The sequence below is a fragment of the Ambystoma mexicanum genome, chromosome 13, assembly GCF_040938575.1.
Source record: "Ambystoma mexicanum isolate Mex_15411 chromosome 13, UKY_AmexF1_1, whole genome shotgun sequence".
In the NCBI taxonomy this organism is placed as follows: Eukaryota; Metazoa; Chordata; class Amphibia; order Caudata; family Ambystomatidae; genus Ambystoma; species Ambystoma mexicanum.
Genome location: NC_090938.1, coordinates 3,807,326 through 3,834,242, shown reverse-complemented (window position 1 = coordinate 3,834,242; position 26,917 = coordinate 3,807,326). Strand labels below are relative to the sequence as shown.

The window sequence follows — 26,917 nt, the reverse complement described above, 5'->3', positions numbered from 1 at the left end:
CAAGGCTCGGTCAGTGTTTATGGTACATTCTTGGATGGACTTATAAGGCTCGGTCAGTGTGTATGATACATGCTCGGATGGACTTGCAAGGCTTGGTCAGTGTTTAAGGTACATGCTCAGATCGACTGTAAGGCTTGGTCAGTGTTTATGGTACATGCTTAGATCGACTGTAAGGCTTGGTCAGTGTTTATGGTACATGCTTGGATGGACATGTAAGGCTGGTCAGTGTTTATGGTACATGCTCGGATGGACTTGTAAGGTTCTGTCAGTGTTTATGGTACATTCTCGGATGGGCTTGCAAGACTTAGTCAGTGTTTATGGTACATGCTCAGATGGACATGTAAGGCTCGTTAGTTTTTATGGTACATGCTCAGATGGACTTGTAAGACTCGGTCAGTGTTTATGGTACAAGCTCGGATGGACTTGTAAGGCTCGGTCATTGTTTATGGGTCATGCTCGGATGGACTTGTAAGGTTTGTTAAGTTCGTTAAGCCGGAGCTCCCTCTGAGGATCGCGCTGCTAGTGCATGTGTGTGCATTTATGAGATCCTCCAGGATATTGTGACATGAAATGGAAAATGTTGCAGCACAAAAAAGCTAATTTTGTGGCACAAAACTTTACATATTGCAGCATTTCTGCAGGACATGTTTTAATGACTTGAGGGTGTAAGATTAGCACATTGCAGTAAAGAGGCAGCATGTGAGGCTGCAAGAGAGCCAGCTTGTCATTATTAGCACCTATTGGATGAATTTAATAGGAAGAGTGCTAGATGTCCCAGGCTTGACAGACCAGTATTTGTTTTGCTCTACGTTTTTGGAGTAATGTGCCTGCCTATTTAATATTATTAACTTTATTGACCATCATCTGTGGTAATGGTGAAAATATTTCCCTTCTATGTTCTTTAATCCCCAAACACGCTCACACGTCTCCCACCAACGCCTTTCACGCTCACCAATTCCTCATCACCACTTACACTCAAAAATCTCACTCATGTGCATGTTCCATCTCATTGCCAAGTCACAGCTTGCACTCCCCCAGTCTCTGCCACACTCCAAACTCACACCTTACGCTCGCCAATTGCTCCCGCAGTCCACAGTCCTTCATTCTTTTGTGCTACTTCTGCATCTTGCATTCTATCTCCCATTCTATCACACACTTTCCTCATCCTTTCTTCCAATCTGCAATTCTTTTCAGCCAAACTCTCTCTCTCTCTCTCTGCTTTCTGGCCCACGGCTCTGCCTCTGGCTGACCACTTACCCCTTTAGCCCACTGTTCTCCCTCTGCTTTCTTGCCTATCACTCCCCATCTGGCCCATCACTCCCCATCCCTCTCTTTTCACCCCCACATATTGAGACTATTTTTTAAAAATTTTGATTTTGGCCAAGATCCTCAAAAAATTGAGCATCTAAAAATCGAGCACAGGATATGGATGCCCCATTTTCGGGAAATGAGTCGATCACCTTATTCGCAAAGGTGACCTGCACATTTGCACAGGACTGAGCTGTAGCGCGACTGCTGCGGCGGCCACGCCTTGCATACATTACTGTCAGGTCAGAGGTGCTCTCTCGACACTGTTCTACAGGCTCCCAGCGCATTACACCCTGACGGGTCCTTGGGGGGGGGGGGGGGACCTATCACTGTAAAATGAACCCCCCCACAAACCTTTCTGAGGAACAGAAATGCAAGTGGTTCAGACCTCTGCTGTCTCACTTAAAAAATAAAGCTGCATGACAGGGCCAGGGAAGACCCTGTCATGCAGTGTGCGCCCCCTGCGCCTGCTCAAAGCACACACATGGGGTTGCCATAGTTTTCTGTACATTTAAAAGCGCATCCTGTTTGTAAATTTGGAACGTGCTTTTAAATGCGCAGAAATGACCGCCGATTTGCACAAATATGCAAAGAGGTGAACAGGGCCATGTGAATGGGCACATATAGAATGCTCAGAAGAAAGTGTCTGTGAAATGGTGACCAGACACGAGGACGCCGATGGGTGCAGTAAAAACCACTGCAGACTGCAAACTTTCATGTTGTGTACTCGGCTGTCCTTTTGTGGGTTGGGCCGCTATTTCTTTTGGCACAACTGATGAGATGTGCCAGCCCATTTAATTAATTGTGCCCAGAAAAGTTTAGAGAACTTGGCCCGTTGTGTCCTATATTTTTTTTAAAGGTTGTTTTTGCAAAAACCGCCTTTTTTGTGATTATTTTTGCAAACATTTCCGTTTTCATGCCTTTTTCGCGGCATTTTGCCGGATCGCATAATCGCTATAAGGTGGCGGGTCTGTTGCCATTTCAAACAGATGAGCAGAGGCAGTTCCAGGGCACAGTGACTTTACATAAGAGCATTGATTGACTGGCACATGCCAGGTGGCAAAGGGGTAAGAATAGGAACTTAAACCAGGGCAGGGGCAGCAGGACAGTACAACATGTTACCATTGACATGGAGTAGCCTGAGGACCTAATGCGGGAGGGGTGGGTTGGGCGGTTACTTTGCATAGGAGGGGGAGGGGCTTGAAAGATCCTTCCATTGCGAATGCGAGTAGCCAAGATTCAGTCTCGTTTTTGAAGAGTTCCATTGAAGAGATGACTTTGTTGGTTGGTGTAAGGCAAGAGATGAAAAGGAGCAAAGGTGGCAGGAGGCGCAGCAGGGGCAGAAGAGCAAGGTGGGGCAGGCCATCTCACTGCAGGGGCAGGAGAGCAAGGTGGGGCAGGCCATCTCACTGCAGGGGCAGGAGAGCAAGGCGGGGCAGGCCATCTCACTGCAGGCAGGAGTGGCAGCAGGGGGAGAAGAGCAAGGTGGGGCAGGCCATCTCACTGCAGGGGCAGGAGAGCAAGGTGGGGCAGGCCATCTCACTGCAGGGGCAGGAGAGCAAGGCGGAGCAGGCCATCTCACTGCAGGGGCAGGAGAGCAAGGTGGGGCAGGCCATCTCACTGCAGGGGCAGGAGAGCAAGGCGGGGCAGGCCATCTCACTGCAGGCAGGAGTGGCAGCAGGGGGAGAAGAGCAAGGTGGGGCAGGCCATCTCACTGCAGGGGCAGGAGAGCAAGGTGGGGCAGGCCATCTCACTGCAGGGGCAGGAGAGCAAGGCGGAGCAGGCCATCTCACTGCAGGGGCAGGAGAGCAAGGTGGGGCAGGCCATCTCACTGCAGGGGCAGGAGAGCAAGGTGGGGCATGCCATCTTACTGCAGAGAGCAAGGTGGGGCAGGCCATCTCACTGCAGGGGCAGGAGAGCAAGGTGGGGCATGCCATCTTACTGCAGGCAGGAGGCGCAGCAGGGGCAGGAGAGCAAGGTGGGGCAGGCCATCTCACTGCAGGCAGGAGTGGCAGCAGGGGCAGGAGAGCAAGGTATGGCAGGCCGTCTCACTGCAGGCAGGAGGCGCAGCAGGGGCAGGAGAGCAAGGTGGGGCAGGCTGTCTCACTGCAGGCAGGAGTGCCAGCAAGGGCAGGAGAGCAAGGTGGGGCAGGCCGTCTCACTGCAGGCAGGAGTGGCAGCAGGGGCAGGAGAGCAAGGTGGGGCAGGGCGTCTCACTGCAGGCAGGAGGCGCAGCAGGGGCAGAAGAGCAAGGTGGGGCAGGCCGTCTCACTGCAGGCAGGAGGTGCAGCAGGGGCAGGAGAGCAAGGTAGGGCAGGCCATCTCACTGCAGGGGCAGGAGAGCAAGGTGGGGCAGGCCATCTCACTGCAAGCAGGAGGCGCAGCAGGGGCAGGAGAGTAAGGTGGGGCAGGCCATCTCACTGCAGGCAGGAGTGGCAGCAGGGGCAGGAGAGCAAGGTGGGGCAGGCCGTCTCACTGCAGGCAGGAGTGGCAGCAGGGGCAAGAGAGCAAGGTGGGGCAGGGCGTCTCACTGCAGGCAGGAGGCGCAGCAGCAGCAGAAGAGCAAGGTGGGGCAGGCCGTCTCACTGCAGGCAGGAGGCGCAGCAGGGGCAGAAGAGCAAGGTGGGGCAGGCCGTCTCATTGCAGGCAGGAGGCGCAGCAGGGGCAGGAGAGCAAGGTGGGGCAGGCCGTCTCACTGCAGGCAGGAGTCGCAGCAGGGCAGGAGAGCAAGGTGGGACAGGCCGTCTCACTGCAGGCAGGAGGCACAGCAGGGGCAGGAGAGCAAAGTGGGGCAGGCCATCTCACTGCAGGGGCAGGAGAGCAAGGTGGGGCAGGCCATCTCAGTGCAGGCAGGAGGCGCAGCGGGGTCAGGAGAGCAAGGTGGGGCATGCCGTCTCACTGCAGGCAGGAGTGGCAGCAGGGGCAGGAGAGCAAGGTGGGGCAGGCCATCTCACTGCAGGCAGGAGTGGCAGAAGGGGCAGGAGAGCAAGGTGGGGCAGGGCGTCTCACTGCAGGCAGGAGGCGCAGCAGGGGTAGGAGAACAAGGTGGGGCAGGCCATCTCACTGCAGGGGCAGGAGAGCAAGGTGGGGCAGGCCATCTCACTGCAGGGGTAGGAGAGCAAGGTGGGGCATGCCATCACACTGCAGGCAGGAGGCGCAGCAGGGGCAGGAGAGCCAGGTGGGTCAGACCATCTCACTGCAGGCAGGAGTGGCAGCAGGGGCAGGAGAGCAAGGTGGGGCAGGCAATATCACTGCAGGGGCAGGAGAGGAGGTGGGGCGGGTCATCATACTGCAGGCAGGAGGCGCAGCAGGGGCAGGAGAGCAAGGTGGGGCAGACCATCTCACTGCAGGGGCAGGAGAGCAAGGTGGGGCAGGCTGTCTCCCTGCAGGCAGGAGTAGCAACAGGGGCAGGAAAGCAAGATGGGGCAGGCCATCTCACTGCAGGCAGGAGTGACAGCAGGGGCAGGAGAGCAAGGTGGGGCAGGCCATCTCACTGCAGGCAGGAGTGGAAGCAGAGGCAGGAGAGCAATGTGGGGCAGGCCATCTCACTGCAGGGGCAGGAGAACAAGGTGGGGCAGGAGAGCAAGGTGAGGCAGGCCATCTCACCGCAGGTAGGAGTGGCAGCAGGGGCAGGAGAGCAAGGTGGGGCAGGCCATCTCACTGCAGGGGCAGGAGAGCAAGGTGAGGCAGGCCATCTCACTGCAGGCAGTAGTGGCAGCAGGGGCAGGAGAGCAAGGTGGGGCAGGCCATCTCACTGCAGGCAGGAGTGGCAGCAGGGGCAGGAGAGCAAGGTGTGGCCAGGCATCTCGCTGCAGGCAGGAGTGGCAGCAGGGGCAGGAGAGCAAGGTGGGGCAGGCCATCTCACTGCAGGCAGGAGGCGCAGCAGGGGCGGGAGAGCAAGGTGGAACAGGAGAGCAAGGTGAGGCAGGCCATCTCACTGCAGGCAGGAGTGGCAGCAGGGGCAAGAGAGCAGGGTGTGGCAGGCCATCTCACTGCAGGCAGGAGTGGCAGCAGGGGCAGGAGAGCAAGGTGGGCAGGCCATCTTACTGCATGAAGGAGTGGCAGCAGGGGCAGGAGAGCAAGGTGGGGCAGGCCATCTCACTGCAGGGGCAGGAGAGCAAGGCGGGGCAGGCCGTCTCACTGCAGGCAGGAGTCGCAGCAGGGGCAGGAGAGCAAGGTGGGGCAGGCCATCTCACTGCAGGGGAAGGAGAGCAAGGTGGGGCAGGCTAGCAAGGTGAGGCAGGCCGTCTCACTGCAGGCAGGAGTGGCAGCAGGGGCAGGAGAGCAAGGTGGGGCAGGCCATCTCACTGCAGGCAGGACTGGTAGCAGGGGCAGGAGAGCAAGGTGGGGCAGGCCATCTCACTGCAGGGGCAGGAGAGCAAGGTGGGGCAGTAGAGCAAGGTGGGGCAGGCCATCATACTGCAGACAGGAGGCACAGCAGGGGCAGGAGAGCAAGGTGGGGCAGGAGAGCAAGGTGGGGCAGGCCATCTCACTGCAGGCAGGATTGGCAGCAGGGGCAGGAGAGCAAGGTGGGGCAGGCCAACTCCCTGCAGGCAGGAGGCGCAGGAGAGCAAGGTGGGGCAGGCCATCTCACTGCATGCAGGAGTGGCAGCAGGGGCAGGAGAGCAAGGTGGGGCATGCCATCACACTGCAGGCAGGAGGCGCAGCAGGGGCAGGAGAGCAAGGTGGGGCAGGCCATCTCCCTGCAGGCAGGAGGCGCAGGGGAGCAAGGTGAGGCAGGCCATCTCACTGCAGGCAGGAGTGGCAGCAGGGGCAGGAGAGTAAGGTGGGGCAGGCCATCTCACTGCAGGCAGGAGTGGCAGCAGGGGCAGGAGAGCAAGGTGGGGCAGGCCATCTCCCTGCAGGCAGGAGGCGAAGGAGAGCAAGGTGAGGCAGGCCGTCTCACTGCAGGCAGGAGTGGCAGCAGGGGCAGGAGAGCAAGGTGGGGCAGGCCATCTCACAGCAGGCAGGAGTGGCAGCAGGGGCAGGAGAGCAAGGTGGGGCAGGCCATCTCACTGCAGGGGCAGGAGAGCAAGGTGGGGCAGGAGAGCAAGGTGGGGCAGGCCATCTCACTGCAGGCAGGAGGCGCAGGAGAGCAAGGTGGGGCAGGCCATCCCACTGCAGGCAGGAGTGGCAGCAGGGGCAGGAGAGCAAGGTGGGGCAGGCCATCTCACTGCAGGCAGGAGGCGCAGGAGAGCAAGGTGGGGCAGGCCATCCCACTGCAGGCAGGAGTGGCAGCAGGGGCAGGAGAGCAAGGTGGGGCATGCCATCACACTGCAGGCAGGAGGCGCAGCAGGGGCAGGAGAGCAAGGTGGGGCAGGCCATCTCCCTACAGGCAGGAGGCGCAGGAGAGCAAGGTGGGGCAGGCCATCTCACTGCAGGCAGGAGTGGCAGCAGGGGCAGGAGAGCAAGGTGGGGCATGCCATCACCTTGCAGGCAGGAGGCGCAGCAGGGGCAGGATAGCAAGGTGGGGCAGGCCATCTCCCTGCAGGCAGGAGGCGCAGGAGAGCAAGGTGGGGCAGGCCATCTCACTGCAGGCAGGAGTGGCAGCAGGGGCAGGAGAGCAAGGTGGGGCATGCCATCACACTGCAGGCAGGAGGCGCAGCAGGGGCAGGAGAGCAAGGTGGGGCAGGCCATCTCACTGCAGGCAGGAGGTTCAGCAGGGCCAGGAGAGCAAGGTGGGGCAGGCCATCTCACTGCAGGCAGGAGGCGCAGCAGGGGCAGGAGAGCAAGGCGGGGCAGGCCATCTCACTGCAGGGGCAGGATAGCAAGGTGGGGCAGGAGAGAAAGGTGGGGCAGGCCATCTCACTGCAGGCAGGAGGCGTAGCAGGGGCGGGACAGCAGTGTGGGGCAGGCCATCTCACTGCAGGCAGGAGACGCAGCAGGGACAGGAGAGCAAGGTGGGGCAGGCCATATCACTGCAGGCAGGAGTGGCAGCAGGAGAGCAAGGTGGGGCAGGCCATCACACTGCAGGCAGGAGGCGCAGCAGGGGCAGGAGAGCAAGGTGGGGCAGGCCATCTCACTGCAGGCGGGAGTGGCAGCAGGGGCAGGAGAGCAAGGTGGGGCAGGCCATCTCTCTGCAGGCAGGAGGCGCAGCAGGGGCACGAGAGCAAGGTGTGGCAGGCCATCTCCCTGCAGGCAGGAGGCGCAGGAGAGCAAGGTGGGGCAGGCCATCTCACTGCAGGCAGGAGTGGCAGCATGGGCAGGAGAGCAAGGTGGGGCAGGCCATCTCACTGCAGGCAGGAGGCGCAGCAGGCGTAGGAGAGCAAGGTTGGGCAGGCCATCTTACTGCAGGCAGGAGTGGCAGCAGGGGCAGGAGAGCAAGGTGGGCCAGGCCATCTCCCTGCAGGCAGGAAGCGCAGGAGAGAAAGGTGGGGCAGGCCATCTCACTGCAGGCAGGAGTGGCAGCAGGGGCAGGAGAGCAAGGTGGGGCAGGCCATCTCACTGCAGGCAGGAGGCGCAGCAGGGGTAGGAGAGCAAGGTGGGGCAGGCCATCTCACTGCAGGCAGGAGTGGCAGCAGGGGCAGGAGAGCAAGGTGGGGCAGGCCATCTCTCTGCAGGCAGGAGGCACAGGAGAGGAAGGTGGGGCAGGCCCTCTCACTGCAGGCAGGAGTGGCAGCAGGGGCAGGAGAGCAAGGTGGGGCATGCCATCACACTGCAGGCTGGAGGCGCAGCAGGGGCACGAGAGCAAGGTGGGGCAGGCCATCTCACTGCAGGCAGGAGGCGCAGGAGAGCAAGGTGTGGCAGGCCATCTCCCTGCAGGCAGGAGGCGCAGGAGAGCAAGGTGGGGCAGGCCATCTCACTGCAGGCAGGAGTAGCAGCAGGGGCAGGAGAGCAAGGTGGGGCAGGCCATTTCCCTGCAGGCAGGAGGCGCAGCAGGCGTAGGAGAGCAAGGTTGGGCAGGCCATCTTACTGCAGGCAGGAGTGGCAGCAGGGGCAGGAGAGCAAGCGGGGCCAGGCCATCTCCCTGCAGGCAGGAAGCGCAGGAGAGAAAGGTGGGGCAGGCCATCTCACTGCAGGCAGGAGTGGCAGCAGGGGCAGAAGAGCAAGTTGGGGCAGGCCATCTTACTGCCTGCAGGAGTGGTAGCAGGGGCTGGAGAACAAGGTGGGGCAGGCCATCTCACTGCAGGCAGGAGGCGCAGCAGGGGCAGGAGAGCAATGTGGGGCAGGAGAGCAAGGTGAGGCAGGCCATCTCACTGCAGGCAGGAGTGGCAGCAGGGGCAGGAGAGCAAGGTGGAGCAGGCCATCTTACTGCAGGCAGGAGTCGCAGCAGGGGCAGGAGAGCAAGGTGGGGCAGGCCATCTCACTGCAGGCAGTAGTGGCAGCAGGGGCAGGAGAGCAAGGTGGGGCAGGCCATCTCACTGCCGACAGGAGTGACAGTAGGGGCAGGAGAGCAAGGTGGGGCAGGCCATCTCCCTGCAGGCAGGAAGCGCAGGAGAGAAAGGTGGGGCAGGCCATCTTACTGCAGGCAGGAGTGGCAGCAGGGGCAGGAGAGCAAGCGGGGCAGGCCATCTCACTGCCGACAGGAGTGACAGTAGGGGCAGGAGAGCAAGGTGGGCCAGGCCATCTCCCTGCAGGCAGGAAGCGCAGGAGAGAAAGGTGGGGCAGGCCATCTCACTGCAGGCAGGTGTGGCAGCGGGGGAAGGAGAGCAAGGTGGGGCAGGCCATCTCACTGCAGGCAGGAGGCGCAGCAGGGGTAGGAGAGCAAGCGGGGCAGGCCATCTCACTGCCGACAGGAGTGACAGTAGGGGCAGGAGAGCAAGGTGGGCCAGGCCATCTCCCTGCAGGCAGGAAGCGCAGGAGAGAAAGGTGGGGCAGGCCATCTCACTGCAGGCAGGAGTGGCAGCGGGGGAAGGAGAGCAAGGTGGGGCAGGCCATCTCACTGCAGGCAGGAGGCGCAGCAGGGGTAGGAGAGCAAGCGGGGCAGGCCATCTCACTGCCGACAGGAGTGACAGTAGGGGCAGGAGAGCAAGGTGGGGCAGGCCATCTCCCTGCAGGCAGGAAGCGCAGGAGAGAAAGGTGGGGCAGGCCATCTCACTGCAGGCAGGAGTGGCAGCAGGGGTAGGAGAGCAAGGTGGGCCAGGCCATCTCCCTGCAGGCAGGAAGCGCAGGAGAGAAAGGTGGGCAGGCCATCTCACTGCAGGCAGGAGTGGCAGCATGGGCAGGAGAGCAAGGTGGGGCAGGCCATCTCACTGCAGGCAGGAGTGGCAGCAGGGGCAGGAGAGCAAGCGGGGCAGGCCATCTCACTGCCTGCAGGAGTGGTAGCAGGGGCTGGAGAACAAGGTGGGGCAGGCCATCTCACTGCAGGCAGGAGGCGCAGCAGGGGCAGGAGAGCAATGTGGGGCAGGAGAGCAAGGTGAGGCAGGCCATCTCACTGCAGGCAGGAGTGGCAGCAGGGGCAGGAGAGCAAGGTGGGGCATGCCATCACACTGCAGGCAGGAGGCGCAGCAGGGGCAGGAGAGCAAGGTGGGGCATGCCATCTCATTCAGGCTGGAGTGGCAGCAGGGGCAGGAGAGCCAGGTGGGGAGGACCATCTCACTGCAGGCTGGAGTAGCAGCAGAGGCAGGAGAGCAAGTTGTGGCATGCCATCTCATTCAGGCTGGAGTGGCAGCAGGGGCAGGAGAGCCAGGTGGGGAGGACCATCTCACTGCAGGCTGGAGTAACAGCAGAGGTAGGAGAGCAAGGTGAGGCAGGCCATCTCACTGCAGGCAGGAGGCGCAGCAGGGGCAGGAGAGCAATGTGGGGCAGGAGAGCAAGGTGAGGCAGGCCATCTCACTGCAGGCAGGAGTGGCAGCAGGGGCAGGAGAGCAAGGTGGGGCATGCCATCACACTGCAGGCAGGAGGCGCAGCAGGGGCAGGAGAGCAAGGTGGGGCATGCCATCTCATTCAGGCTGGAGTGGCAGCAGGGGCAGGAGAGCCAGGTGGGGAGGACCATCTCACTGCAGGCTGGAGTAGCAGCAGAGGCAGGAGAGCAAGTTGTGGCATGCCATCTCATTCAGGCTGGAGTGGCAGCAGGGGCAGGAGAGCCAGGTGGGGAGGACCATCTCACTGCAGGCTGGAGTAACAGCAGAGGTAGGAGAGCAAGGTGAGGCAGGCCATCTCACTGCAGGCAGGAGGCGCAGCAGGGGCAGGAGAGCAATGTGGGGCAGGAGAGCAAGGTGAGGCAGGCCATCTCACTGCAGGCAGGAGTGGCAGCAGGGGCAGGAGAGCAAGGTGGGGCATGCCATCACACTGCAGGCAGGAGGCGCAGCAGGGGCAGGAGAGCAAGGTGGGGCATGCCATCTCATTCAGGCTGGAGTGGCAGCAGGGGCAGGAGAGCCAGGTGGGGAGGACCATCTCACTGCAGGCTGGAGTAGCAGCAGAGGCAGGAGAGCAAGTTGTGGCATGCCATCTCATTCAGGCTGGAGTGGCAGCAGGGGCAGGAGAGCCAGGTGGGGAGGACCATCTCACTGCAGGCTGGAGTAACAGCAGAGGTAGGAGAGCAAGGTGAGGCAGGCCATCTCACTGCAGGCAGGAGGCGCAGCAGGGGCAGGAGAGCAATGTGGGGCAGGAGAGCAAGGTGAGGCAGGCCATCTCACTGCAGGCAGGAGTAGCAGCAGAGGCAAGAGAGCAATGTGGGGAGGACCATCTCAATGCAGGCAGGAGTCGCAGCAGGAGCAGGAGAGTAAGGTGGGGAGGACCATCTCACTGCAGGCAGGAGTGGCAGCAGGGGTAGGAGAGCAAGGTGGGGAGGACCATCTCACTGCAGGCAGGAGTGGCAGCAGGGGCAGGAGAGTAAGGTGGGGCATGCCATCTCACTGCAGGCAGGAGTGGCAGCAGGGGCAGGAGAGCCAGGTGGGGAGGACCATCTCAATGCAGGCAGGAGAGCAAGGTGGGGAGGACCATCTCACTGCAGGCAGGAGTGGCAGCAGGGGCAGGAGAGTAAGGTGGGGCATGCCATCTCACTGCAGGCAGGAGTGGCAGCAGGGGCAGGAGAGCCAGGTGGGGAGGACCATCTCAATGCAGGCAGGAGAGCAAGGTGGGGAGGACCATCTCACTGCAGGCAGGAGTGGCAGCAGGGGCAGGAGAGTAAGGTGGGGAGGACCATCTCAATGCAGGCAGGAGGCGCAGCAGGGGCAGGAGAGCAAGGTGGGGCAGGAGAGTGATAGGGTTTGACGAGAAGAGGAGCAGAGTGTGTTGCAAAACCATGGATGGAATACGAGAATCAGGAATTTAAGGAGAGCCATTTGCATAGAGAGCCCTCCAGTATTGGGGTGGTAGGTAAAGTGATGAGAAGATCAGGCTATGTTGAAAAGGGTGCATGCTGACAATTTAAGGCAGACTTATTTATTTATTTATTTTTTCAATAGTTTGTTACAAACTTTTAAAATATAGTTTAAAGGTCAAAGAAAGCGCAATCGTCACACTTTTTCTCTCTATTTTTCTCTTATAAGTCCATCTGGTGTCGAGTGACATTTTCAACACTACTTAGAGTCTTTTCCATTGCTTCCATAAAGAATGTTAGGGCAAAAGGCACTTGTTTATTTTCGCCTTCATCTAGTTTTTAGGACATTTACTCTCTTAAGGATGGATTGTCTGATGCCTTCAAACTTAGGACAGAGCAAAACCAAGTGTTTTAACAATTCATTTGCTTTTTCACAGAAGCAACAATGTTCGTCAGTCGTTAAGACCTTATTCCAGATATTCTTTTTTTCCTTAGTTCGATGCAAGTTTAATCGGAACATCATGAATGATCTTCTCTTAAACTTTGAAGGACATTTTTTGAGGTAGTTTGGCAGGTTGTGGCATTCACGGGCTTCAGAAGGAGCATTCTTCATACAACGGTGTGCTCTTAGTTGTTCCGATGTTTCAAACCAATCTTGGTCCCACAGCTTCCTTTTGATGTTATTAGAATTTTGGATTAGAGTGTCAATGTCGATTGATTAGTATTTTTTCGCAAGCTTCTTTCCGCATATCAAATATTGAGTTTCTCTGTTTGGATCTTCTAGAATCCAAGATTTGGAACTGAGTCAAATTGTCCGCCCCCATGATTTTCCGGTATAAAATTAAGGTGTTCCATTTGATTTGGGCATTTATCGAGATCATTCCGAGTTCATACCGGAGACACGCAATCGGGGCTCCCCTCGGCAGTTGCAAAATCCTAGTCCAAAAGGTATTTTCACACCATGGCCAAATTATATGGGTGCATCCCAGCATAGTTTCGACTCCATATTTTAGTGATGGTATTACTTTGGCTCAATAAAATTCCATAACTGGTTTTAGACTAAATTTGCCATATTTCCTGTTAATCATTGCCCCATGGGCCATTAGCATTCTGCACTTTCGCCTTATCCTTTGAATCATTGGATCATCATTTATGTTCGAGTTGATTGTTACGCCCAAGTACTGAACCTGGTTTTCTCGGGCTACTAAATCGGCTCCAATATACCACTTTAGGTCTTTCGTGTTTTTCTTCACCTGCTTGATCCTCAGGTTTTGTAGAATCAAAATCTCTGTTTTGCTCGGGTTGATTATTAGACCATTTTTTTCTGTTTAGGTTTTCAGAGCTGTTAGTTTTCGCTGCAGTCCGATAGGGGTTTGGTCTAATATAACCATATCGTCTGCAGAGACCATGTGGCCCAACTCTTTCATTGATCTTGGGGAAAAGGATCTCACTTCGCAGAAGGCCCCGCTTACATCAGAAATTAGGAGATTAAACAGCGTAGCTCCGTGCGGACATCCCTGCTTTACACCCCTAGATGTCGGGATTGGGGTGGAGAGAAGCCCAGCCTGATTTAATCTTATCCAGATTGATGTCTCGGAGTGTAGATCGTAGATTGCTGTGATGTGGTTTCCTGGGCAGCCGAACTGCTCGAGCTTTTGCCTAGTATCTGCCGGTCCACACTGTCAAATGCATATGTTAAATCTACGAAAGCTACGTATACCTTACTGTTGGTCTTAATTGCTTCCATCTTTAGAATGTTTAGCATCAACAGGTTTAGGGAGCATCCTACTCCCCTCACAAACTCCGTTTGTCTGATGTCGTAAGTCTTTGTTTCTTTTATCCATTTGATTAGTTGGTTAAGAACCTGGGTGGAGAAAATGTTCCCCACTACATCAAGCAATGCTATCGGTCTGAAATTTCTTGGTTGGGCTCTGTCTCCTTTTTTAAATATAGGCACAATGATGCTCTTCTTCCATGAAGTAGGAACTCTTTTTTTCGTTTGTATGTTCAGGAATAAATTAAAGCAAAATTCAGACCAAGCTTCTGGATATTCTTTGTGGAGATAGTTTGTGAGCCTGTCAGGACCTGGGGCTCTTGAAGAACTAAGGTTTTTAATGTTCTTTAAGATATCTTCTTCAGAGATTCGAAAGTTCCAGTCTTTTTTTGATTCAGGTAGTTCGTAAATGCTTATTGTTTGTTTCAAAATCACTTCTTTGTAGTGTGTTATCCACTGTTCCTCTGACACCATACTTGATAAGAGCGCTCTTTGTGGAGCCTCAATTTTGTTTATGACCGCCCAGTATTTGCCCAGATTTCCATTTGACATTACTTTTAGCATTGCTTCGGCATCTTCTTGCATCATGTTCTTCTTTTGCAATTTTAACCAATTTTGATATAGTTTTTTACTCTTGTTGAATTCAATCCACCATTCCGGTTTTCCTTCTCTCTTTAGTTGCCTTTTAATTTTTCGCAACTCTCGTTTTCTTAGAACTATTTTTTGATCATACTTGTGTTTGTGGTTAAAATTGGACTTTATTGGGCCATGGTCCTTCTCTGAATATTGGTCAAACAGTGTGGTATACTCTTCGGCAGTGTCTATGCCATCCTTATGAGTATTTCCCAGTATTTCTGACATTTTTGAGATTTTCCTTTCGTTCAGTCGAATTCTGTTTCTGCCGGGTTCAACAATAATAATAGTTAGCCAATGCTCTCTGTCATTTCGGTGAAATCCATTTATGGTGACCATTACTAAGTCATGGTCATTTTGTTTCATCTCCAAGACGTTGAGGGTTGTAATTTGGCCGCAGATTGAGTCTGATACATAGAAGTAATCTAGAATCGATTGGTGTTTTCCGTCACTCCATGTGTTTTGCGGCGGAATGTCCCCACGTATGTTTCCATTCAGGAGCAACATTCTCCATGCATCCATTTCTTCAACCTAGGCTGATTTTATCAGATATTCATCCTTTCGGTTATCAACACGCAGGTTTATTTTTTGGAGTCTGCCAAGTGAAGTGAAGTCATGTTTAAATCACCACATAGTATTATCTCAGCTTTCTCATCTTCACTTTGTATGGAGTCAATCAGATTGCATATTTGGTCTAAAAAGTCTGATTCATCTGACGCACTGTGTTGCCAATATAAGTTTATGATGGCAATCTTTTGGCCTTGGCAGGTTTCGTCACTCCCTATTTCGATTACCGAAACTTGGATGTATGAAGATATGTTTTTTGAAGATCTCAAAAACATCTGCATTCCACTTTTGACCAAAGTAATCACACCAGCTTTCGGGCGTCCTTTCTTTTGTTTTATTGCTGGGTTGAAGGCAATTTCATAATTGAAGCAACTGGGCATTCTGAGACCCAAGTTTCGTGTAAACAAATTATGTCCAATTCTTCGAGTTCATTTGGTGCCGTGTTAAAGAGGTGAACAAGCCCTTGAGTGTTCCATGATCCGATCCTTAAGTTCTGGTCCATCAACTGCTTCTGGCGTTATACTTCTGAGTTATCGTTTAAGGCTCCCGCAAGCCAGAACCAGGAGCCTTTTCCTTGGAAGAATCTGAACTGGCTATTTTTGTGGTGTTAATCGGAGTAGTCACGTTAGGCACGAAGGTAACCTTAATTGCATCACGTTCTACTGTTCTCGTTGTCACCTCATTGAAAATGTGTCTGCCATTTGTTCCTAGTAAGTGGTCAGTCATTTTGGGGTTCACATGGCATCCTTGGGTGACATTTCTTCTAAGAATCTCAGAAAGTTCATCACTCCTTTTAGGATAATCAATTCCCCTATTCACACTAAGTGTGTTCGAGCAGTCTATATCCTTGTCGTGCCATTCTGAAAGGTTAAATCCCAGAGAATTTAAATCCAAGCTGTTGTTCAGCATCAGGTCTCTTACGATTCTTGACTGGATGTGGAGTTTCACCATATCCATTATGTTCTCGTTAATAAATTCTACCGTCTTTATGTCCTCAGAAGTGATGGATCTCAGCTGTGGGATATGCTTAAACAATTGTAAGATGGTTCGACTATTTAGGATTAGTTCGTCCTTTCCTCTTAAGACTTTTTCAAAAACGAAACAATAACTCGAGGAACTTGTTTGATGAGTCCTTTGCGTCTTCTGCGTCCAACTATGTTTCGAGTGTGCTGTTTCTCCTTCTTCAAATCTTGTGCACGTTTCACCCTGCGTCTCACCAGTCGAGCGGCATTTCTCATTATTTTGGAGGTCAGGTTGTACATTTATTCGATCCTCGTTCGATCTCCAAGTTTCCACTTTACTTGGAGGTTGTAAGATTTGTCTTTTTTTAATTTCAATACTAATTAGCCGCTCGCTTAGGGTCAAATAGGTGGGCTCGGCGAGCACCTCTTCAGCATGGTTGGCTGAGGAGCCATTAACTTCAGGGATTGGCTTGATTATTTTGCGTGTTTGCTTTAGCCTTACACCTACATTTCCCATAGGGCTGACCTTTTTGGTCGCTGCTGCCGGGAAATCGGCCAGACTTTCACAAGACTTTTCTGGTCGATCCGACAGTGCAGGGATATTCAAGGAGTCTTCATGAACGTCATTGTGTGTGGAAAGATTTACCAGTAGTTCGATCATATTCGCTTCCGCAACTTCTTCATCAACAATTTCGATTAGTTCTGCGACGTTCGGATCTACTGAATCTGCGTTTACTGTTTTTATCGTCTACTTTCGCTTGAGCTTTTGTTTTAATATTGTCGGCAGATTCAGTGTCCACTCTAGTCTGCAACAATGCGCTTAGCGTCTTCACGTTTCTTAGAAATTTACAAGAACCTCGTGCCTGAGTTTATTCTTGTCTTTGGATGTTTTTTGATTTCCGTTGTTGTTTCAAACAGGTTTTCTTTCCCAAAGCCTCTTCTCTTTTACTCCTTGGGTTACTTTCTCAAAAATTGGGAAGTTATTATGACATTTCTCTGATGTTTTAGTGGCACTCTCCACTGTTGGAAGCTCAAGTTCTTGTGGTAAGGAAGGGAGGCCATCGGCTTGGGCGGAGGTTGAGGGGAGACTTTCGTAAACAGTTTCCGGTGATGTATGATGTTTTAATGGAGTGACATTGCTAGGTGGCTCATCGTTTTTGGCTTTGGGCAGATCGACCCATGGCTCTGCTATTGGCACTTCATTAGGTTCTACATAGATCACAGTGTCTTCCTCTGCGTTAAGGTTTTTGACCTCCAGTGAAGCACATTGTTGTTGTGTTGCAAGATTTGTAGCCTTATCACTTTTATGTGTTTGATCTTTGTGTACTTTTTCTTTTGAGTCTCCTTCATTATGCAAATGTTTGGTGGTCATCATATGATGGTTATTCATCATTGAAACAGTTTCTCGAGCCACCTCTGCTAACAATCGTTTATCATCCGCATTTGTTTTTAGTTGCTCCTTAATTATTTCCATAAAAGTTCTATGGGACTTTGTGTCGTTTTTAATGTGGGATTTTAAACCTTTAATTTCGTCCTCACAGTTTATCATATTGGTGTTCAGTAACGCCAACAGAGTGGTTTGGTCTCGACACGTCTCGTTTAGCTGTTCATAGAGTTTAATTAAGGGCGCCACTGTGATTGTCAGAGCCAAGGTTAAGCTTGGGCGTAATTCATTGATGATTTGCTCAACTAAGTTGAAGCATTGTTGTCCGTTTCCATTGAGACTGGCTTTGATGCCATGTGTGTGGGTATTTTGTGGGCTCATGATTCCACTTATGATATTATTTCTATCACCTGAGGATTCGGAATCAGAGGAGCTTGTATCAGAGCTGGAATATTGTCTGTGGTCGACAGCACTTTGTTTCTTAATGATCTTCCCTCTGTGCACAAGCTTTTTTGCGACAACTAAATTTTCCCATTAAAGCTGTAGTCCATTCTTCTGCGCTTAAGTTGTTGAAACAAATTTTCTTGATGGCAGCGGTCATTGTTCACTGCCTTAAGCGTATCGAGAGGTGAAGGAAAATAGAGTCCAACTGGTACCTGTGATTCAAGGGTCTGAGGCACATGGGACATATTTATTTTCGGTTGTGTGTAAGAAATTGCTTGGTTGATGGTTCTCAGATCTTCTATCAATTTGTCGGCTACTACCAAGGAATCACGTCTTCTAGATGTGAGCCGGAAGCTTTGTCTTTCTCTTGGTCTAAGGTGTGAACAGTGTCATTTGATAGCTTCTTTAGACTCGCAATTTCTTCAAAAACATTTTGTGTCGCTTTTTCAAAATCGTCATCGCTTGATTGCCTCTTTTGCCACGCGTCATGGTGCGGCTGGATATTTGGCTTCAATAGACTTTGTAGTTGCTCCAGAGTGTTATCAAGGTCATCAAGCTCATCGGAACTATTGATGTTCGCAAGTTCTTTGTTGGGCTTGGGCAGGAGTTTGGAAACAGTCGTAAACCTTGTTAAGGGGATGAATCTCGGGGCTTTTTGAATTCCCCAGTCTTTCATGTGTTATATGTGGGCTTGGGCAGGAGGGCACGTTGCACAAGTGTTAATAACAAGCTTATTTCCCTCCCCGTGTCATTCTGGTCTCGTAAAGTATCACAGGTGATATGATTTTTCAATGTTTTTTCACTCGTACATTCCGTAGAACTGTTGTTAGATTGCAGGGCTTTGCTACAACGGGAGTCATTTAATTGGTTCTCCCGTTTTGACATTATCATCGGAGGTATCACCCGCCTGATTGTTTACACTGCCTTGGTTTAGAGGCATTTTTAACAATACGCTTTCAGTCGTCAGTTCCCCGCCCCCGTTTCACTTACTTGTAACAAGCAGATGTTCTCGCGGGGACAAGGGCACGGGATAGCGGTCTCAGATTTACAGCGCTGCAGGGTTGGGGAGCGTAGAGTGGTCGGGGTAAGTATCCGCTGCATTGCAATGGGCTGTAGTTCTCGTGTGGCCCTCTGCTACCCCAGCGAACACAGCAAACACACTCTGCTCACTCTGCCTCGGCTCCGCCGAGGGGTGATGTTTTGTAGCTCTGCCTGCAGAGTTCAGTTGCCACTGTAAACAGACTCCAGTCTCTGACGGCACAGCAGCAAAAGCAAGAAAGAAAGTTCAGGTTCCAAACAAGCAGCAAACACACTCCGCTCACTCCGCCTCGGCTCCGCCGAGGGGTGATGTTTTGTAGCTCTGCCTGCAGAGTTCAGTTGCCACTGTAAACAGACTCCAGTCTCTGACGGCACGGCAGCAAAAGCAAGAAAGAAAGTTCAGGTTCCAAACAAGCAGCAAACACACACTGCTCACTCTGCACTTAAGGACTTTGTTAAGAGGAGCAAAAGAGAAGTATGCTCACACAGTGGTACAGTTGGCGGAGTACAAGGGTAGAGATAAGCTTTTTGGTTGAGTTGCGCGTGAGGTGTGGGCAGGTTTTTCTAAAGGTTAGGAAGTTGAGATTGGTTGCAGTGGCAGTGGCTGTGGTGAACTGAGAGTTTTGGGTCTCTGTCTAGGAGAACCCAAAGGTTTGCAAGCTATGGGTATTAGGCTGGGGAGGTCAGGGGGCTAGATAGTCGCATGGAGAATAGGGTTGGCATTGGAGGCAGGGAGATGGATGTCATCCATCTCTCTGGAGTATAACTTGAGGACGTGTAGAGCCATCCAGATGGCAGGTTGGCAACTGGTTATGGGTTCGGATATTGCAGAGAGGAAGACGAGGAATAATTTCTGGGTATTGCCAGCGTACAGGTGGTAGTTAAAGCCAAAGAGGGAAATGCGTTTGCCAAGGTAGAAGGTATATAGGGGGAAAAGAAGTGGGAACTGACTCTTCCTGAGGGACGCCCATGGGAAGGGACACTGGGCCTCATGAGATGGAGAAGGAGTACGCTATCCAGTCGAGTGTGGTGTCCTTGAAGAGATGGAAGGAGGGAGGGATGGGTAAGGAAGAGAGGGGACAGCTCTGGGCGGTAGTAAGATAGTTGTGACTAGGATAAGAGCAGTCTCAGTCGAATGTTTTACCAGGAAACCAGATTGAAGGGGTCAACAAGGGAGTTTACTCTGAGATAGTTGACAATGCGGCTGAAGACAACCCTCCGAAGTATTGTAGAGTGGTCGCGGAGGAGAGTGCTGCAAATCTAACTTGCACATGAGAGGCAAATAGGACCCACTGTGTGTAAATCTCTTCTAGATGTGTCCTGACCCTGTGTCAATGTCACATGAGACATGCTTGCGGCATGCTTGTATGGCACGCGTTGGCTTGAGGGGGCTAGCCATTGGTGTCGGGCAAGCCAAGCTGTTCTAGGCTACAAGCAGACGTTATTTCCAAAACTGACCCTTGGCACTCAGCCAAATCTGAAACGGGGCTGGGGGGCTACATTTGTTTGTAGTACTCGGGTACTGTGTGTGTGAGCCCGTTTCTAAGTGATTTGTGACAAGAACACTTGGGGTGTCTGTGTCCAGAGTGCTGCCCCATATGTCTGTGATACGATGATGCACTGGTTGGCATTGGAGACCAGGTGCAAGATCCGTTATATTTTAAGTTATAACCCTCGTGCATGAGTTACTCAGGCCGAGGATCGATTATTGTAATATTCTAATGATTGGAGATTGTAAAAATTGTATGAGGCGCCTCCAAGTTCTCCAGACTGATGCTGTGCACATAGTCAACCGGATTCCTAGACATCAGCCTATCACGATACACAGGAAGAGCCTACACTGACTCCCAGTGGAAGCGCAGGTCCATTTATAAGCTCTGACCATTGTTCATAGATGCCTGTATGGCAAGGCCCCGGACTACCTGAGAGATTGTGTTCTAATTCAGCATCATCCTAGATTCACTAGAGCAAGCGAGTCTGTGCGCTTATCTATCCCAATAAGTCGAAGAACGAGGGGCATGAGCAGATCTTTTACTGTCCACGCCGCCACTCTGTGGAATCAGTTTCCCAAGGAGCTATGCTCCGAGACCAACCACTTGAGATTCAGGAAGAGGATAAAGACTATTCTTTTTCAGAAGCTCAGGTGCAGCTTATGCCTACTCGCTGCCAGCTTTTCCCACTCTTGTAGGGTTCTCGGCGCCCTGATGCATGCGGGCTTCGGCGCCTTACAAATCCAAATCAAATCAAGTTGGCTTTAGCGTGGTAGACGTCACTGGGATGAGGCGTGTGTTTGCTATGTGTCGCCGCCTTAGTTGCTGTGTGTCTGGGGAGCAGTCAGCTGAGACTTCGATTGGGCTTTGGAGCACCCTTCCAGTGTGGCTGTGCCAACATCCATGGGGGAAAGGGGGGTATTGCAAGAAAGGCACACTGCAGGGCGCTCCACATCATGACATGACTTCTTCTCATTCAGAATAAGCAGTCGGCTCTATATGCACAGCATCCCTCGAGATGGGAACCAGAGGAACTGTGGATATTTACCTAACGTTTCTGTTTGTTACTTCCAACAGATCCAATTTGCTGACGACATGCAGGAGTTCAGCCGCTTCCCCACAAAGAGCGGCCGCAGGTCCCTCTCTCGCTCGGTCTCACAGTCGTCCACTGACAGCTATGGCTCCGGTAAGTGTCCCTCCCCAATGTCCCCCCATGAGTCTTTGGGCCGCCTGTGTTTTAGGTCTGCCTGGAGGGTCTTTGTCTAGCCTCTGAAACCTTAACCTGTGCTGGGGGGCAGATTTCTCAACTACCCCAATAATCTCTGTGACTTGAGTAGTCTTAAGAGATACTTCTTAAGCCTCTGTGTATCCTGTATCCTGACTTCCTGTGTCTTATATATCCAAAAGTACATAGCCCAGCCCCTTGTGTCTCATGGAGGAGGTGTTCCTGCCTAACCCCCTATGTGTTATGCATCCCAAGAGTCCCTGCTAACCCCCCTGTATCAAGTATTCCTAGATTCCTTGCCTAGCACCCTGTGTCTTCTATACCTTAAGAGGTGTCTCATGTATAGAAAGAGACTGTTCCTAGCCTTCTATCTGTTGTGTATCACAAGTGTTCTTGCCTGGCCCCCTGTATCTCATGTTTCAGGTGTCCTTGCCTGGTCTCTTTGTTTCATGTATGCCAAGAGCCCCTGGCTGGACTCCTTTCTTTTGTCTATCCCAAGAGCCCCTGGCTGGACTCCTTTCTTTTGTCTATCCCAAGAGCCCCTGGCTGGACTCCTTTCTTTTGTCTATCCCAAGAGCCCCTGGCAGGACTCCTTTCTTTTGTCTATCCCAAGAGCCCCTGGCTGGACTCCTTTCTTTTGTATATACCAAGAGCCCCTGGTAGGACTCCTTTCTTTTGTCTATACCAAGAGCCCCTGTCTGGTCTCCTTTGTTTCATGTATCCCAAGAGCCCCTGGCTGATCTCCTTTGTTTCATGTATCCCAAGAGTCCCTGTCTGGTCTCCTTTGTTTCATGTATCCCAAGAGTCCCTGTCTGGTCTCCTTTGTTTCGTCTCTCCCAACAGTCTCTGCCTGGTTTCTTTCTTTTGTCTATCCCAAGAGCCCCTGCCTGGTCTCCTTTATTTTCTCTATCCCAAGAGTCTCTGCCTGGTCTCCTTTGTTTCATCTATCCCAAGAGTCTCTGCCTGGTTTCTTTCTTCTGTCTATCCCAAGAGTCCCTTTCTGGTCTCCTTTGTTTCGTCTATCCCAAGAGTCTATGCCTGGTTTCTTTCTTTTGTCTATCCCAAGAGTTCCTTTCTGCTCTCCTTTGTTTCGTCTATCCCAAGAGTCTCTGCCAGGTCTCCTTTCTTTTGTCTCTCCCAAGAGCCCCTTCCTGGTCTTCTTTCTTTTCTCGATCCCAAGAACCCCTGCCTGGTCTTCTTTCTTTTGTCTATCCCAAGAGCCCCTGTCTGGTCTCCTTTATTTTCTCGATCCCAAGAGCCCCTGCCTGGTCTCCTTTCTTTTCTCGATCCCAAGAGTCCCTGCCTGGTCTCCTTTGTTTTGTCTCTCCCAAGAGCCCCTGCCTGGTCTCCTTTGTTTTGTTTTTCCCAAGAGCCCCTGCCCGGTGTCCTTTCCTTTCGGAATCCCAAGAGTCCCTGTCTGGTCTCCTTTCTTTTGTCCATCCCAAGAGCCCCTGTCTGGTCTCCTTTGTTTTGTCTATCCCAAGTGTCTCTGCCTGGTCTCCTTTGTTTCCTCTCTCCCAAGAGTCCATGCCTGGTCTCCTTTCTTTTGTCTATCCCAAGAGCCCCTGTCTGGTCTGCTTTGTTTCATCTATCCCAAGAGCCCCTGTCTGGTCTCCTTTGTTTCATCTATCCCAAGTGCCCTTGCCTGGTCTCCTTTGTTTCATCTATCCCAAGAGCCCCTGCCTGGTCTCCTTTGTTTCATCTCTCCCAAGAGCCCCTGCCTGGTCTCCTTTGTTTTGTCTATACCAAGAGTCCTTTATCTGTTGTATGTGTTTTTCGCTCCTTAACTATCCGTGTCCCTCCTTGTGTGTCCCCAGGAGTGTCCATCAGTCACCTTGTGTGTTGTGTGTGCTTAAGCATCCTTCCATGGCCCCGCCCCCAGTGGCTTGTGTCTGGCCCCTATGCCTTGTATTGCCTAAGATCCATGACCCGATCTCCCCTGCGTTTCATGACTCTGAAGAGTCCTTGCCCAGCTGCCTCTGTGGCTCATGTATGTATCCAAGGGTCTTTATCTTGTCCCATGTTTCCCATATTGCCCTAAAAGTCTATGGGGCTCATTACGAGTACGGCATTGTGGTAAAAAGAGGTGCTGGTTCTGTTACTGCTACTTTACCACCACATCCGTGCACTGCCGCACTACGAGTTTGGTGGAACAGTGGAGGAATATTTCTCCAGCTAAAACCAGGAGGTAAAAACGACACCTTAATCTGCAAAATGATCAGATTTACAGTCCGGAATTACCGCTCTGGGTGAACCTGACAGAAATCCCCACGGAGGCTTATGGACTACACAAAAGGGGACCTACCCCACTGTGGTAAATCGACAGGACCGAGTGGCAGCAACGGTAACCGATGTTGTTGGTAAATTGTCAGATTGAGGCCCTATGTCCAACCTACTGTTTTTGGCATTATCTTTCAAGTTGTTGCACAGCCCCTCTGTCCCACTCATACCTTTCCTGACATGTCCATTTTCCTTTTGGTTTTTAGCGGCGTCCTACACAGACAGTTCAGACGACGAAACGTCACCGCGGGACAAACAGCAAAACAATTCCAAAGGAGCCGGCGATTTCTGTGTTAAGAACATCAAGCAGGCAGAGTTCGGGCGGCGGGAGATCGAAATAGCGGAACAAGGTGAGCAGGAAAAGCTAGAGGAGGGAGGCTGGTGGGTCCCTTTACTTGATCTGGGGTGACGGTGGGGAGGTCCAGGAGGTCCTGAGGTGATAACCTAGTACACCCCCTCCTCAGAGGCAAGTGAGCACCTTATCTTGGGATCAAGAGAGATCCTGACTCATGAGGTGAGCCCCTCTTGTAGTGAATCAGGAGGTTGAGAGGTGGTCTTGACCAGGAAGCGATCTAGGAGTGAGGTGAGTATCCCTGTCTAGTATTACAATAGGCCCCTAAGGAGGGACCCCAGCTTCTGAATGTTATGTAGCGTCCTGCTGTCAGGGTTTATCTCCACGTCTCAAGTACTGACTCTTCAGAAGTATCTTCCAAACCGGCAGGAAGTGAAATAATTACACATTTACAAATTGAAGTACAAGCCAAAAAACATATTGTGCCTTTACATGTACAATTCCCTCAGAGCACAGTCACACCATGCACTCCACTGAATCCAAGCCAGACTTCTCTTCGTCTTACATTAGATCCCTTGAAAGCCTGTTGCTGATTTTGTCATTTTTTCACTTTGATTTTTCAAGCTGTCTTTTCCCGGTTCTTCGTGGTCTCTGGGGATCAGTGCACCAGCCCCCCCTCACTTTTGACCATTTCATCTGCACCTTCATACAAACGTTGCGTGTTTTGTCTTGCAAGGCTTTCAGTTTCCCTTGACATTGACACAGGGGATCTCAGCATTACTGTGAACATACTTCTGATTGCGACATCTAGAAAATGACTGTGACATCACAGCATCTGTCTCTATATTGCAAGACGTTTCTTTATGTCGCAAGATCTTTCTCATCACTTCGGTACCTTGATCAGTGTGAGTGCTTCCTTGTCGCCAAAGAGCCTTATGGCCTAAAACATTATGCAGCTGAAATTGACGTGGCTAAAACATGACATAGTGATTGCCAGGAGACCCCAAACCCCCTTACCTTCTCCGCATGGGGAATGGCTGCAAGTTCATTGATGTCCCCTCCCGCCCCCGGAGGAGGAAGAGGCGTTTGGCAGATCAACCTGGCTCCCCAGTCCACCACTCGCCTCGTTTGTGTCACTCGCTGGAGTGCCCCTGAAACTGCTCAGTGACATTGGAGGACATTATCGCATGAACGCCTGACAGAGAATTGGGGAAGGGTCCAAGCTCACACACTACATGCACCTGAACACACTCCAATACATAAACGTTCTGGTGTTCTTCCTGCATTGGAATGCAGAGGAGGGAGATGAGAAGGGAGTGTCCGAGCCAGAGCTTTTGAGAGTAAAGTTCATGATAGAATGTAGAGATGTAGTCAGGGGGGAAAGAGGAGAGGGAGTGAAGCAGAGGTAGAGGAGGAACTATTGGGGCAAGAGAGAAGAGCTGAGCTGGATGAAAAAGAACATTGCAGAGACAGAGGGTGACAGAAGAATGGAGGTCAAGGTAGGAGAGACAAGAGTGAAGTATGCGGAAGAGAGAGAGCGAAGAAGAGGAGAAGATAGAAAAGAGGGAGAAGAAGGAATGCAGTGGTGAAGAGAGAAAGAGGGTCCAAGTAGAAGGATAGAGCATGACGAATTGGGAAGGGGGGTCAATCAAGAGAATGGAGGGGTAGAGGAATAGGAAACCCTGATGAGGAAAAAAGATGGTAGAGACAGAGAAGCAGAGGAGAATGTTAAGGAACAAAAAGGAGTAGAGGAGGGAGAACAAATGAAGGGCAGAACAGAGGATTTGGTAGGAAAAGGAGAGAGAGGAGGAGAGTAGAGAGAGGGCATGGAGAAGCAACAAAGATGCAAGAAGGGAGGATAAAGCCAAGGAGATGAGGAGGAGCAATAGTAGCAGAGAGGAGAACAGCAATAGAAAGAGAAGTAGCGAGGAGATGAAAGGAAGCCTGGGAAAGAGCCAAGGGGCATAGAGGAAGAGAGTGCCAGAACTCTAGAGCAGCAGCCGAGTCAATCCTTGGTGCAAAGGCCTCCAGCTGGCTCTGAGGGCTCAGTGGAACAGTCCATGACTGTCAAGAGGGCTGGGGGGCCTCATTAACCCCGAGTTCCACCCCTTGCGAACGTGCCTGGCATCTGACCCCCATCTAGACGACCCAAGTGTGAGGGGTCAGAAATGAGAGGCGGACACAAAGAGGTATCATTCTCAACAGTAGCCATTTTATTAACAGAACATGGTTTAGATAAAGGCCTAACGTTCCCTATCCCAGCGTGAGTGTCCCTTCCTATGCAACTAAAGCTAAAACAAGATGACCTTGTGTCCAAATTCCATCTGCCCCTCACACTAATACATATAAGCAAAATGTGCAAGGTAAATGGTTCAGAGTTCAACTCAATAGAAAAGTGCAATAACTCCAACATATAACTCCAACCAAAACACCTCTGCTATCCAAGGGCTGGCTCCCTTCCCCTGGATTATTTTAGGGAAACTATTCACAATGTTCTGTGTGAAAACCAGCCTTTTAAAGGCTCTCCTTTCTCCTGCCATCCTGCTTTGCTCCTGAGGTAGGTGCACCATGCCACAAATTAACAATGCACTTTGGTGCACAGATCAAAAAAAGAAAAATAATTATTTTTATTATGTGCCAAAATGCCTTTCAATTTCCGCCTTGCCACTGTGCAGCCTGGTTTTCTCCTCCTGCTCCCACTAAGTGCTATTGCAGCAATTGTGTTGTGTTGCTGTAATCCTTGTGGCACTTCAAAGATGGCCGACGTTTTCTTTGTCTGTCTCCCGATGCTCCTCTGACTTCCTCCTGCATCCCGATTGGCCGCATCTGAGCTTTTTTACACCAATGAGAGACCGGCAGGCTTTAGCGGGCCCTCCACCCAAGGCCCACAACAAAGGCCCTGTCTACCCCTGTCCACCAATGTACGCTGCCAAGCTGCCCCCCGGTATGCTCTATGTGTCCCCTCCCCCCGGTATGCTCTGTGTGTGTCCCCTGCCTCCCCGATGGCTTGGGTGCCCCCCCTGCCACACTTTCAGTTAGTTAGTCCTTCCCTGTCCCCTGCGTTAACCGTGCGCTTCACCCTCTAACTCCCCCGCCCCTTGTTATTGATGTCTGTTCCCTCCTGCCCCCATTTGATTGATGTTTGTGCCCTCCTCCTTTGCCCCCCTCCCGATGGTTGTGCCTGCCCTACCCCCCCCTTTTTCTGTCTCCCTAGATTGTGTGTTGTACCCCCCTCTCCCTCTCTGAGTTTGCTACCACTTGTTTTCATACTTACCTTCTGATCTGTATGATGGTTTCCTGTTCTGTGTCACCCCCC

At 52.3% G+C, this 26,917-nt stretch overlaps 1 protein-coding gene across 1 annotated transcript in view; it reads left to right on the top strand.

Moving 5' to 3' along the window:
• Positions 1 to 26,917, top strand: part of AHCYL1 (adenosylhomocysteinase like 1) — a 444,591-nt gene that overhangs the window by 164,577 nt on the left and 253,097 nt on the right. The window contains exons 2-3 of the mRNA XM_069632975.1: positions 20,882 to 20,990; positions 23,516 to 23,659. Of these exons, the coding sequence (XP_069489076.1) occupies positions 20,882 to 20,990; positions 23,516 to 23,659 (253 nt within the window). The remainder of the gene's footprint in view (positions 1 to 20,881; positions 20,991 to 23,515; positions 23,660 to 26,917) is intronic.